At 44.5% G+C, this 14,640-nt stretch overlaps 1 protein-coding gene and 1 long non-coding RNA gene across 6 annotated transcripts in view; one reads left to right on the top strand and one right to left on the bottom strand.

Annotated features, from left to right (window-relative positions):
• Positions 1-5,156, bottom strand: part of Fbxl17 (F-box and leucine rich repeat protein 17) — a 421,711-nt gene extending 416,555 nt beyond the window's left edge. For 2 of the 5 annotated variants that reach the window (XM_076914670.1, XM_076914671.1), the window contains exon 1: positions 3,816-5,156. In XM_076914670.1, coding sequence (XP_076770785.1) covers positions 3,816-4,784 — 969 coding nt within the window. In that variant the 5' untranslated portion in view covers positions 4,785-5,156. The remainder of the gene's footprint in view (positions 1-3,815) is intronic. The other 3 variants (XM_076914669.1, XM_076914672.1, XM_034521241.2) reach the window with 2 other exon arrangements.
• Positions 5,157-5,266: 110 nt separating this feature from the next.
• Positions 5,267-6,775, top strand: LOC143434807 (uncharacterized). Its single transcript, XR_013104569.1, has 2 exons — positions 5,267-5,405; positions 6,067-6,775. It is a non-coding gene; the product is annotated as an uncharacterized LOC143434807 (long non-coding RNA).
• The last annotated feature ends 7,865 nt before the right edge of the window (positions 6,776-14,640 follow it).

Here is a 14,640-nt window from a genome sequence, read left to right as displayed (position 1 = left end):
GTTACCCAGTGGCTCCATCATATAAATCACATATAGCTGTGATTTCAGTATAGAGAACTGCTTCAAGTTATAAAAGCAACAAGTAGCAAAATCTGATGCTAGTGTATTTGATTCAGAACAATACAGTAAGCAAAGACCTAACAGGTTTATTAAGTACTTGGGAAAACTGCTATTCCCAGAGCTGACCTTGGAAGAGCCATTCTCTGCTTCTCGGATTTCTTATAAAGACCACACTATAGTCCCATACCAGTTATAAATCAGCCTCTGGTTCAATGGTTTGCAAGTTGTCTGGAGCAAGCAAACAACTTCCCACATTCAAGAATACCTTTCATAGACTCCCTAAGAGAGTATTCAAGTCCTCAGAACAGTATATTCAAAAGACGTCTACAGATGAGCACACAGCTGGGATACAGCACAGGGTTTATCATTCACTAAATGTTTGGAGTGGCCCATTTCTTTTCTCTCTCTCTCTCTCTCTCTCTCTCTCTCTCTCTCTCTGTCTCTGTCTCTGTCTCTCTTTCTCTCTGTCTCTCTCTGTGTCTGTCTGTCTGTCTCTGTCTGTCTCTCTCTCTCTGTCTCTCTCTCTCTCTCTCTCTCTCTCATTCTGTATTACTAAGGGGTGGGAGTGATTAGAGGATCCCACCAATCACTTATTTCCTCACTTATTTCCTCTTCTTCTTCTTTTTTTTTTTTTTCCAAGAGACAGGGTTTCTCTGTGTAGCTCCAGCTGTTCTGGAACTCACTCTGTAGACCAGGCTGGCCTCGAACTCAGAAATCCGCCTGCCTCTGCCTCCCAAGTGCTGGGATCAAAGGCGTGCGCTACCATGGCCCGGCCTCTTCTTACGTCACATAATTACGACCTCCAGCAATGCTTGCTAGTTGAAGAAAGTTGTCCCACTTCTAGGAGAGCACTAATTGTTACCAAGGCTTCTAAACTGCCAAGCATATACTCTTTCAACACAAAATTCCACTTCCTTGATACCTGTCCTTGAAGTTATCACCACATGTATATACACATTTGTAAACATTGTTCTAGCAGCAAAGACAAAAATGGAAACATCTCTTAACAGAAGGCAATATAACACTATGGGATACTAAGCAGTATCTTAAAATGACAGAAACTATATGCTACCAAAAACACAAACAAAAGACTTCCAAACCACATTAGCCACACAATTACAGCACATGGACCTGTCTACGCCCTGGGCATTGAGGGGTAAGCATGCATGGCCCTTTCAGCAATGAAGGAAACTTCCACAGCATAGTCCAGGAGAGTAGGCACTAAGGACATGTGACTATGGATTTCTGAAATCTGGCTATTATAACGGAAAAACCACATTTTATGTTTTACTTACACACTGTAAATGTAGACACATGTATCGAGTGGCTAACACTGATTGGATGGAGCAGATCTAGAAAATTAATTTCAATTATTAACCATGGTTTGGTGATCCCCACCCCCCAAAAAAGAAAACTTCCTTTAAATCACATTTCTTTTCTAAACTCTTCTCCTAGTTTCCATTTCTTTTCAAAAATTTACAAAGGAGGAGGAGGAGAAGCAGAAGCAGCAGTACCATTACTAACACATTCTCGGGAAGGTTCACACTAGGAATATTTTCAATGTGGGAGATAGAGTCTGTGCCTCTCTATACAATAACCTTTCAAATAATGGGAGGAGAAAAGTTGTCATAGTTTTCTAAGTTTCTTCTCCAAAGGAAACATCCCACATCAGAACAGTCTCATTCTCCTGCGGCTCTAACATGACTTAAACCTCATGTCAAACAGAATCTTCTCATAGCATGGCACAGTCACCCAGAACCTCAACCCAGACTCCACTCTCTCACTCACTCACTCTGAACTACTACAGTGTGTTTAGGGGAGGACCCAGAGCAAGGAGCAAGCCATGCACATTCCACTGTTTCAGAAGTTCTACTTGGGTTGGCAGACCCAAGTCTTGAAAATCCCTCCAAGTCATCCTAGTCCAACACACTGCATATGGAATACCACTAGGACCTGAGACTCAAACTGAGAATCTTTATTCACACTTTTAGCACAAAGAATCTGAATCTATACACCATGTCTAAATACTTCAACACAACAAGCAGGTCCTGAATTCCTAGATGTCTCTTGATTCAAGTTTTCAATAATTCTTGGCCAAAAAAAAAAAAAAAATCTAATTATCTTTTAGGATTTCCCTTGTTAAAATAATGTCTCTTCAGCTTATTTAAAATGTAAAATGTTCTTAATAATCATGACAGTGTGGGCCTGGAATCCCAGCCCTCCAGATGCAGAAGCAACAGGAGCAAAAAGAGTTTAGAAGCGACCTTGAGCTACCCGGTGAGACCCTGTTACAATAAACCAAAAAAGATAATAATCTCCTTTTCTTCATGACATAAAGGTAAAACGAAAAAAGTACCCAGTTTGTCTTTGTTTGCTTCTACACTCTGACTTATCAAATAAGACAGCAATAAAACTTCTATACCAAATGTTTGTTGATACTTTATTTATCCATATCATTGAGATTTAAAGGACTTGAGAAAGTTTCCTCTGCTCTAAAATGTATCTCCTGAACACAAACAGTAATTACTCCTACAACAAACACACCTACATAATAATTAAATCATTACAATTTGACACAAGGAAATGGAAAACTTGCCCACTTTTGCTGTATTGTTCACAAGAACAGTGTTCACAGTGAAACAGAGCCAAACACAGAAGCATAAATATAGTCTAATTAAATCAAGTACACTGAAGTGACAGTAACAATTGTAATTCATGACAGTTACCTCAGTAAAAATACAAGGAGCCAAATTCTCCTGAAGGTTATTTCTGGCTAGTCTTACTTAAATATCATCCACACTGAAAAACCAAGTTCACATTTATTATCTCCAGAGAGAGGTGTGCTAACAAAGGCAGAAAACAAGGAAGGGAAAGAAGTTAATGACTTAATACAAATTCCATCACAAAGTTTGTCCTTAGCGCTGACAAAACTGGAAACTTTCCTTGGTAATTTAAAGTGACACAAAGTTCCCACAGGGCACTCAACTCTTCACTGACCCAACCCCTAAGGGGGTGTGGGGGTGGAAACGACTTCTGACTTGTAGCAATCCACGTCAGTATACAAAGGTAAACAAAAGGAAGGAAAGCAGCAGAAACAACAGGGTCCTTGCCAGAACTCTCTAGTTCAAGATCCAGTTATGTCCTTAAGTTTATGGGTATGACCTTGAACAAACCGTGCAACCACTTCAAGCTCATCTAGAATGCTAGCTTCGAAAGAGAAAAGAACTCTTCTGTCCCAAAACACTGAAATGTCACTTTGTTTTGCATACAGTACGTACTAACAGGACTTATCTCACAGCATCTACCGGAGAAATGTATAGAGAAAGCTCGGACCGTGTGGCTGGTCATGGTAAATGCTTACTAGAAGTTACTGTCACTAACTAGCAGCTATCAAACTTGAAAACTCTTTAAACACCAGTATGCAAAGTGGTTGCCCACTCTATACAAATTGCTCAAGAATGCATGTCTATCCCACAGAAATCTAATAGTTTCTATAACGGGGGTTGCTAATGCGATGTACGTACTCCGAGACGTAGGAATAAGACCCAAGCTACTAAGAGGCATTCAGCAGCCTCCAAGTTTTCCTACTTCAACACCAGGCTGAAAGCTCAGGCCCCACTGGCTTCCCAGCCTCCCCTTCCGGGGAACCCCCCCCCTCCCCCGCAGGGGGAGGAGAGAGAAATGGGGGGGAGGGGGTGGCGGGAGAGCCGCGTTGGGGGAAACCGAGCATCCCTGCGCCTCTCGCCCAGACCCACCTTAAGCAGGATGGACGGCGGCAGTTGGTTGATGTCTGGGATTTCGGGGGGCGGCTCCCTGTGACAGTCGCAGGGATTTTCGTGGGGCTCCTGACAGTCCGCGTCGCCGCTTTCAGGCTGCTGTTGGGCAGACAAGGGGGCGGTGCCCCCGGCTCGGACTGCGTCCCCGGCGGCGGCCTCGATGGGGACACACTCGGAGGCGGGAGAGGCGGGCGCGGGGCAGAGCGGCGGCGGGGGCTGCTCCGGGGCCTGGCAGCAGCCGGCATCAGGCGGCCGCGGCGGCGAGGCACCTCCTCCCGCAGGCCCTCCCCCGCCGCCGCCGCCCCCGCCGCAGCCCCCGCCGCCGCAGCGGGGCTGCTTGCAGGGGGTGCAGGCGGGGACCCCGGCCCCCTTCCGCTTGCAAACCATCTCGAGGACCGTGGTGGGCTCGGCCTGCGGCGGCGCCGGCGGTCCCCGGAAGAGCTGCAGGGCGGCCGGCGGTCCCAGGAAGCGCACGGGCCCCACACCGGCCAGGAAGAGGCTCCGGCCCTGCTGCTCCCAGGCGGCGGCGGCGGCAGCCAGCCCCAGCTCCTTGCAGCAGGACGCGGGCGACGAGGCGGCAGCCGAGGACAGCAGGAAGCGGCGAGCGGCGGCGGCGCAGTCCTCGGCGGCCAGGGCCGCGTAGCGCCGTGCCAGGTGCTGCGAGGAGACGGCGGCGTAGGCCCCGTCCCGCGGCGGCGGCGAGAGTGGCGGCTCCTCCTCTAGGCCGGCGGGGGCGGGCGCGCCAGGGCTGTGCACGATGAAGCAGAGCATGCAGGGCCCGCGAAAGAAGCAGTCCCGGCTCCGGGGCGCCGCGGGCTGCGGGGACGCCTTGGCCGGAGTCCGGCGGGGCAGTCTGAGGAGAGGGCGCCGGCGGCGACACCAGCTGCAGCAGCGAGGCCTCTTCTGGCTCGGGCAGTTACGCGGCTCCTTCGAGAGAAGGTGGCCCATATAGAAGGCCCCGAGGAGGGCGACCGGGACGGGGCGGGAGAGGGAGGCCCGAGGGGCGGGCTCCGGCGGCGGGGCAGGCCGCTGGCTGGGTCGCCCGCGCCGCGCACCCGGCACACGCGACGGCGGGGGTGGGCGTCAGCTGCGGACCGCCCGGGTGCCCGACGCGGGCTACATGCTTTGCCCCGGGAGCCGGGCGAAGGACGGGCGCGAGCTGTGGGGACGCGAGGGAGGGAGCGAGTCTGCCGGCTAAGCCAGCCGGTTCGGTCCGTCAGCGCCGCGGCGGGGGCAAAGCCGGCCCGACTCGGACCATTTTAACTGCGGCTCGGCCGGCCGCGCGCGCGCCCGCTCGCCCGCCCGCTCGCCCGCGACACGGCCCGTCGCCGCGGGAGCGCGCCGCCCGCTCCGGGAGGGGGCGGAGCCGGCCGCGAGGGCGCGCGGGGGCTCACCCAGGGCGGGAGCGCAGGGGAGAGGTGGGACCTCGGGGGCGCGCGCCCCTCCCGTGAGTAGGTTGCCTGGACGCCTCGAGTCGCACGCCCCTCGCCCCTCTCCAGAGGCGGATGGAGACGCTTCCGAGCCAGCTGTGTGACATCCGTTTCCACGGCCGTGCTGACGTCTGGAGGTGTAAGTTCAAGAGCTGCCATTGGCCAGGCGCAGCTTGGCTCTTCCCCTTCACTTCCCACCCCACCATCAGCCCAGACTCGGAAACTGAGGCCAGTTGGGAAGCGAAGAACCTGTTCCGCCTGAGGGGCCAGAGAGACAGACAGAAGCGCCGCCCTTGGGTGATGGGTGACAATCCAGTAAGGGCCTGTTAGTTGTGAGACAACACTGATTGTTCTCATTTGTCTGGGCACCTGTTGCATACTGCTGCCTTTGCACGCAATTGCAGGATGAAAGCTTGTATCAGACCAGGTATACACGCTGGAAAGTAGTTTCTCAAACACTGGGTAATCCAACATTCCAGGCTCCAAGCTCAATGGTACTGTTGTTGACACCAGTCTGGCCTGACTTTGGTGGCCAAGGTGGAAAAGTAAGCTTGCAAGTTGATCGGTAGAACTCTTAAATTACAGGGATGTAACGGATTCGCTGATGTGGACAGCTTAGCTTTCACAGGGGAGAAGGTAGGGAAACTTAGTCGTCGTAGACGCTTCTGCTGCTATAACAATATTACAGACATTAAATTATGAACAAGTTTATCTGGTTCTGGAGGCTTTGGAAAGTGAATATTCAGTGTCAGCTAAGTGGAAGGGTAAAAGCACTGAAAACAGTCTATTGTTTTTATCAGGAACCTACTTTTGTGGCAGCAATTTGTTCCAGGGGGTGGAAATCCAATGGCCTACTCACCTCTTAAAGGACCCCCCCTCTTGGTAATGTTGCATGCATACTGTTGCAGCGGCAAATTTCAACGGGAGTTTTGGAGGGAAGTTTCAAACCATGCTAACAAGTCTAAAGCCGGAGATCAATGGAAGCGAAAAGGACTTTAGGAGTTGTGTCTGTATGATGCATGGAAGAAAAGAAACAAAGGCTGGAAAGAAATAGGGGTTGTTTCTTGCAGTTTCTACTCATCACTAAAAGAAGCCCCATCACTCCCTGCTGAAGAAAAGTGGGGGGTATATTTAAAAGCTACCAAGGAGATGGTTGACTATATCATTGGAATTTTTAAAAACAGAGACAAAGATTTGTCAGATATTCACATATTGTTGCTACCTAATGTGCTTCCTTTTCCCTACAGATACTTCCCACATGGCTATTCTTCTGCCTGTGAGGAAAGGGTCTTTCACTGTCTCAGAGCTACATTCATTAGGCACAGAGTTTTGGCCTTACAAATCCTTCATCATCTCAGCTTGGCTATTTTCTTGAGCAACTGAAACTACAATGGTGCAGAAAGTACAGCCCTGTTGGTTCCTTGTAAAGCAAACACGTGTCTACCCTTTGACACATCAGATCCCCATCTTGTGTTCACCTAGAGAAATAAAGCCCTATGTCTGCAAAGAGACTTGTGTAAACTGCTCATTACAAGTGTACTCAGGATAGCAAAACTCTCAAGGAGCCCAGATGTCTGTCTGTGGGAGAGTGGGCAAATTGGAATATTCAATGCAACACTACTTGTGAATTAAAAATAAAATAGAATATGAATGAATCTCATAAATGTGTGTTGAATCAGACTGTGGAGTTAGAACTGAGAATGCCTTCCCGATTTTAGCAAGTCCTTTATAAAGAGGCTGGCACCATGCATACCCATCCGGGCTACATATGTGCTCGAACTCCAGCTTAATGTTTCTAAAGATGAGGTAGACAGAGGTCTTTTGAAGTTTCTGAAATTCACAGTAGCTATTTAATTCCTTAGCCAGTCAAAAGTGAACAGGTTGGCCCTTAGTCTTGTTGCATTCTGCCTGAGAAGTGACATTTGTGTTGGGTAGTTAAGAAAGGTTTGTGTCTGCCCACTCCCTTCACCCACATAGATCTTCTTGAGAAAACAAAATGGAATTCTTCAAACTTTAACGTTATCACTTAACTCTTTCTTCACAACAATTCCGGCTCTCTATGTGGGGTTTCACACCTATAATCCCAACCCTCAGGAGGCTGAGGCAGGTACATTGTCACCAGTTCAAGACATGCCTGGGCTATAGTCACTCTTCAAAACAGGGATGGGGGAGCAGTAAATTGCTATTATTGTCATTGTGGTTTTAATGATAAATGTCTCCTGTAGTCTCAGGTAATTAATTTAACCTTGATGAAAGAGCTATGGGGCAGGCTTTGAGGTTTCAAAGCTGTGCACCATTCTCAGGTTACATTCTCTACATTGGGCTGTGAGCTCTTAGCTTCCAGCTTCAGGTGTCATGCCTTGTACTTTGCCATCAAGGACTCTAGTCCTGAAACTGTGAGCCCAGATAACTCTCCTATGAGTTGCATTGGTCATGGTGTTTTTATCAAAGCAATGGAAAAAATAACTATTCACCAAAACCATAGGAACTCATTAGCCTAAAGAATAATGCCAATAAATTTTCAAGAAATAAAACTTATCAGCAAAGAGTTTTGATAGTTGATTGTTAACAATTAATAAATCCCATTATCCTGCATAGCCAGAGACTAGACTGGTGCTTGCAGCTAACCCTTGGTAGTTCTGACAGCATCTGGCCTAGAGTTATCAGCTAAATCATGTATTCTGTTAAGCATAAACAATCACCAAACATCAATGTCATGTATGACCACTGTGGCCATAGAGACAAAATGGAAGTAAGAGCCCTCCACAGTCATGTCTGAATTCATCAAACACAAGAACCTCCTCCAGACTTACAGTGGGCAGAAGAGATGGATAGAGACACATACATCTGTATTATCAGGGCACATTTGTACCTGATATTATAGAAAGGAATCTGCACACACATGCTATTAATAGCTTTTTAGGTACCACTAATGGTTTGTTTCAGGTTAATCCCTGCTGCCAGCCCAGCATTGGGCATTTCAAGAAATGCCTTGCCAGGCAGTGTTGGCACACGTCTTTAATCCCAGCACTTGGGAGGCAGAGGCAGGTGGATTTCTGAGTTCAAGGCCGGCCTTGTCTACAGAGTGAGTTCCAGGACAGCCAGGGCTACACAGAGAAACCCTGTCTCAAAAAAAAAAAAAAAAAAAAAAAAAAGTGCCTGAAGCCAGATATCCATAAGATGAGAGAAGAACTCAAGGGGCAACAATGAGAGACACGGACATCGCAAGGCTCATAAATATGGCTGACAAAAGGGACAGAACAAGCGTGAGTTCTAAATGAATGACTATGTACCTGTACCACAGCAGCTCCCTGAGGACTGATGCCTGGAGAGAAGATGCAGGCAGCATGTCTTTTGAGGTGTTAGTCTGCTGCCCTCTCAGGCCTCTGGCTCTGAACAAACTACAATTTAAATATTTAATTCCTAACTTTCCTTATTGGCCTTTTAGTGACAGTCATGACTCTTACTATTCTGGTTTTCTAAACCTCAAGGCTGAACATTTTGGCTATTACAAGTGACTGCTGTTTTCTGACCATTAACAATGACAGCTCTGCTCTATTCTGTCTTCTAGATAGCAAGTGACAAAATATCCATGGACTCTCTTCTGCTCTCTGATGACCTCTAACTCAAAACAACTCAACTCTTAAGTGCTCAGAATCCTTTCCCAAGTCCAGTCCTTTAGTGTCTTTTTAATGCCCTCTTACTAAGACTTTCTGTAGTATCATGATAGTCTGGTTGCCTATTTGCAACAAGACATTAAACCCAACTGTACTTCACCAAGCATGCCTCTAGCTGGGCTGATAGCATTTATCATCACATATCACCAGTGTGCAAAACATTCCCTTTTACTATCCATCTTGCCCTACCTTTTCTTGCTTTCTTTTCTTTTCATTTTTTTTTAATAATTCTTTGTCACATGTTTGTCTGGAAGTTTGGGAATTGGTTTTCTAAGGGTTTATTTTTCTGTTTTTGTTTGTTTGTTCCCCCCCCATTCTGTCCCACTAGAATGTAAAGCACATACAAGAGGAAAGATGAGTTTTTTTCAATTTTCAGGAAGATAATTTAACAGCTATGTAGACAAACTAAAAAATGTGAACAGGTAATTGGTACGAAGACTAGAGATGGTTGTTCAAAGCATCAGAAGGAAAACTGTATTAATGAAGGCATCCTGGAATAATGAAGTAAGGTGAGATTGTGCAACATTTCTGATACAGATTTATTCCAGTATTATTTATTGGTTGAGTAGAAGGAAGAGAATGATGGATAAGAAGGAAATGAATCCCAGAATTACTACTTGCATGTTCAATGTTGCTTGATGTGCGGAAATGTTTACAAATGTGAGCAGTGTTCCAGCCTAGAGTAGACTTCTCTTACAGCCTGACAGATCTGCACTGAAGCCAGTATATGAACTTTAAACAATCTGAAATAAAAGCCTTACGTTGGGCATAGTGTCACACACCTGTAATACCAACACTTGGGAAGCAGAGACAAGAGTATTGAAGCATGATCAAAGTTAACCTAGTCTATATAGAAAGTTCTAGATTAGCTAAAGCTATATAGCAAGACTGTCAAAAAACAGTAAGAAAAGGCCTTTTATTTCTTGTCTAAGAATATACTTACTTTAAAATTCACATTTGCTGATAAGACATTCTGATGTATAAAAAGCTTTTTAGTGAATGAAGTTGGATAACAATTCCAAAACATTGCTTAAACATCGTATCAGTGATACAAGAGTACATTTCATGTACCATTAATCCTACCAATTGTGGTTGAGGTGATAGAGGGTGTTTATAGAAGACTAAAGATACTGCCTTTGCATCTGGAGATCATGTGACACACCAGATGTTAAGTCATTTAGCAATTCAACCAGCCGAGGTTTTGAAAGATACAGATGTTAGAACAAACAAATTTTAAAAGAAGTCTCTTTAGGAAAACAACATATTCTTGAATTGGTTTCAGACATTAACTGCCACCCAGACAATCCTTCCCTCGACTCTTTCACATCTCAGCCCACATGTCACCACCTTTCACAAGACCTCTTAGTTGCTCTGCTGAACTGCTTCTGTAGAACTTCATAGCCATTACCTGCTGCTGTGATGCCTGGTTTAGTTATATCACCCCCATCAGAATTAACTAACTGGTTTTGCTCACTCCAGAATAATCAGTACCTGGGATTGTTAATCAACTAAGTTTTAAAACTTTAGTGAGTCTGGTCTAACCTAGTGAACCACATAAAGAAGGTCTAGAAGTGAATCAAGAAATTAGGGACATTCAGCTAGCTGAAGAGGTTTTTTGGTTGCTCTTGAGGGGATTAAGTGGCAAGAAACTGCAGGTGGCCTCTGGGAACAGAGGAGCCCCTAGCTGACTGATACCTGGAGTTCAGTCTGTACCCAGGGCAGAACTTCTGACTTGCAGAAGTACAAGACAGTACACACATACTGCTCAAATCACTTTGATTTTTAGGTCTTGTTCTTGCAGTAATAGAAAACATGTCCAAAGGAGAAACATGTCCAAACATAGGAGAAAGCAAATAATTATCCTTTTATTCTCCAAAAAGTAAGTCAACTTTATAAAAGGAAACAACTAAGCAGGACTAAATGATTTGTTGTTTGCAAGTTATTGGAATAATTAAGGCAAATGTGGGAGCTTATGATACTTTTTTGCTCAAGATCCATATTTGTCATTTTTAATGAAACTACACAACAGAAATATCTATTACTCCTATTCCCTCAAGTCAGTGTCCAGCTAAGTAAGTCCTCCCATTTTATTTTCTCATTTTAAACTGCTGTAAAACAATACCAACCAACCAGAGCTCCCAGGGTCTAAACCACAAGCCTAGAGCACATAGGGAGGGACCCATGGCTCCAGTTGTATATGTAGGGGAGGATGACATTGTCAGCACAGGTGGGAGAAGACATCCTTGGTCCCATAAAGGCTGGACACCGAGTGTGGAAGAATTCGAGAGTGGGGAGATGGGAGTGGGAGGTAGGTGGGGGCACATCCTCATAGAAGCAGGAGGAGGGGGGATGGGATGGGAGTTCCTGGGTGGTGGGGGAGAATGGGGTAAGGGGATAACATCTGAAATGTAAATAAAATATCCAATAAAAAAAATCTGACATCTGAAAATAAATAAATAAATTAATTAAATTAAATAAACTGCTGTGAATTAATCTATCTAGAGCTCCCTAACCAATCTCATTCATTTTCTCTCCTAGAATTTAGTAATGTTTGGGTTTCTCATTGCACTGCTATTAAATTGCTAGCTGTAACCCAAGGCCAGATAATTAAAACTATTTCAATGACTTAAAAAGAGCAAGCTACTTTCCCAACACTATATATTAATAATTTGTGATATTATTATAATAATCAGCCAAATATCTATGTTCCAAACATGCTTGGTCTACCTTGAATGCAATGTGTGTAAACTGTGGGTAATCTTTCCTGTGGTAGGTGCAAGCAGGGAACAAGGGAAGGATGATGTCTGGACTCACATTCATCACAGACCACTGCCTAAAGCCTTCACCTCTCTTCACTTATCTGTCTCCTCCTGTAGCCACAGGCTTATTAATAAATGTCAAAGCCATAAGCTTGGCTTGTTCACAGACTAGCTTGTAACCTATGTTAACCTGATTATACTATTCTATGTCTGCCCCACAGCTAATTACTTTTCTTCAGTTTCATACATCCAACTCCATCCAAGTGCAGTGGCAAACCTTCCCACCTGACGTCTTCCAAGATAGTCCTCTCTCTCTGGTTCCTCTCTGTCTGCCAGATGTCCCATGGTCTAATCCTGCCTCAGTTTATTGGCCATTGTTTACTGACAAGTGATGCTTCCACACAGTACAAAAGAGATTATCCTGGTGTCTCTCACTTTTAAACTTATAAAAAGCTCTTTCTCTAACATCAATAAACTATACACAATAAGAACATTTATGAAAACTGTCAAGTAAAAATTATATTCACAATGTCCAGTCATATGCATTTGCCAACCATGGAGAAAGTAGTCCATTATCTATCCTAGTTTGGTGAATACAAGGTTCTGTACTTAAATCATTTTCTATCATAACTTACATTACCAACCTAAAAACATCTTAGACCTTAAATCGTTTTCTTAGATCCTAAACAACTTAAGCTTAATTGTGAGACTATAACTAATCTTCAATCTCATCAGAGACCCGAGAAGGATAAATATTACCTGATGAAATAGAAAGTACAGAGCAAACAGCTTCCAAAGCTATAAAACTGGCTGAGGTTTCTGGCTACTTGGACAGCCAAGCAAGGTCTCTGTATCGCTTTTCCATTGAAGCATCATCTTTAGCCTTCAAGAATATCTTACAGACTTTTTTGTGCAGCAGAAATTGTAAAGGACGTACCAATCTTGTCTTTGCAAAGCTCAGCAGTGGGCTTCCCTGCATCCCATTTGTCCAGTTTGGGCAACATACTGTAGGCAGTCAAGGCAGAGTGGTTATTTTGGTGCTTGTTTGTTTGGTTGGTTGGTTAGATGTGTGTATGGTTGGTTGGTTGGTTGATTGGTTGGTTGGTTAGATGTATGGTTAGTTGGTTGGGTTATGGTTGGTCTGGTTTTTGTTGTTGTTGTTTTTGCCTGGGAGCAGCTTTGCCACATTAGGAAGAAACTCCATAAGAAGGCTCTCTGATGCTCATCATCTTTAAAGTAGGATAGGGGTGCTGCCAGAAGCAGACGTGACTGACATGAAAAGCCTTTTTTCGTTTTGTTTTGTTTTTGTTTTTGTTTTTCGAGACAGGGTCTCTCTGTGTAGTTCTGGCTGCCCTGGAACTCACTCTATAGACCAGGCTGGCCTTGAACTCAGAAATTCGCCTGCCTCTGCCTCCCAAGCACTGGGATTAAAGGCGTGCACCACCACTGCCCGGCATGAAAAGCCTTATGTTTATAAAAAGTCTTTAAGTGTCGTATTCCATAGTATTTTTTCAAGGAGATTATTGAAAGAGCCATTGCCAGAGGGTGGGAGTACAATATTGCCCTGTGTAGCTCCTTTCACAGCTGCTTTATGTCTTCATTTCTGTCTCACTGTGTGTAGGTGTATATGTGACCAACAGACAGACAGACTTTTCCCTGACTTTAGTTTATTTTATCTCTATTGTCTTCATGCGTGTAAAGATTGACAGACCAGGACCAAGAAGATGGATCAATCCCAGATGACCTGAGTTTTATCCCCAAAACCCATGTCAAAGTGGAAGGAGAGAGTCAAGTCCTAAAAGTTGTCTTGTAACCTCCACTTGCCCAGCATGCCACACCTAAACCTACTCTTACACATCAGGCACAGTAATAGTAAGTAGTAAAAGTGTCTTAGAAAAAAAATCAAGAGTCCACATTGTTGAATTAGATCTATTTCAATAATTGATATTGTCATTGTACTACAAATCAGATCTGTTCACTGCTGACTTATTAATATGTGCCATAAACACAGATCATGATAGTGTTAGTCCTAAAATTCAAGTAGAAAATCAGTTTAGAGAGCTTTTGGGGCTACTTGGCAGGAATCTGATATTAGCCAAGGACAAGGAAATGGGCTTTAGGCAGGAACCTGACATTGGACCATGACAAGGAAGTAAGTTCAGGCAGGAATCTAATTTTAGGCTAAAACAGAGCGGTAATTTCAGTCAGGAATCTAAGTCTTAGGCTAGAACAAAGAAGTAGGCCTCAGGCATGACTATGACTGTGGGCCAGGACTGTGTAGTAGGATCAGATATTCTGGTCATCCTGATAAGCCCTTAGAAACAGTGTTCATGGGAGTGATCATGGGACTTTGCTTGTTGCCTTGCTTGTTCCTTAACTATTTGTATTTATTGTATTGCTAGTTCCTCAACCTAGAACTGACCTAAATACTTGCATGTAATTAAAATGATCAAGCACATCCGGTGTAAACATACTTGTTAAGGGGAACAAAAATGTGGCTTGTAATTTTCCAAGAAGCATAGCACCCAACCTTCCAGGAGGTTATCTGTCCATGCGCAAGTAAGACTTACAGCTTAACCTTAGATCTTACTATAGTTGTGATTTTCAGACTGTCAATAATGTCTTCATTTTCTATCGCAACCATGGAAGGATAAGTAATATTCGCCCATCACTAATACTGAACATTATTATACATTTTGTTTAAATAAAAGGATAAAACTTACTTTGAAACTATAAGGCTACTATACTGTCAGAATCTTCACTGATGAAATTTTATGGAGCATAGTCATCAGACAGTGAAAATTCATTATTTCTAAATGAAATTTAACTCTAGAACATACCCTAAAAACCAAATTTAAATTGCATTGCTTATTCCATTCTGTTTCATCTACTTCTTTACCAACCAGCTTCCTCTCACCCCTGAAATACCTCATCTCTA

This window comes from Arvicanthis niloticus, chromosome 17, assembly GCF_011762505.2.
Source record: "Arvicanthis niloticus isolate mArvNil1 chromosome 17, mArvNil1.pat.X, whole genome shotgun sequence".
Taxonomy (NCBI): Eukaryota; Metazoa; Chordata; class Mammalia; order Rodentia; family Muridae; genus Arvicanthis; species Arvicanthis niloticus.
Note: the sequence above shows the minus strand (reverse complement) of the source record. Positions and strands in the feature narration are given on the sequence as shown.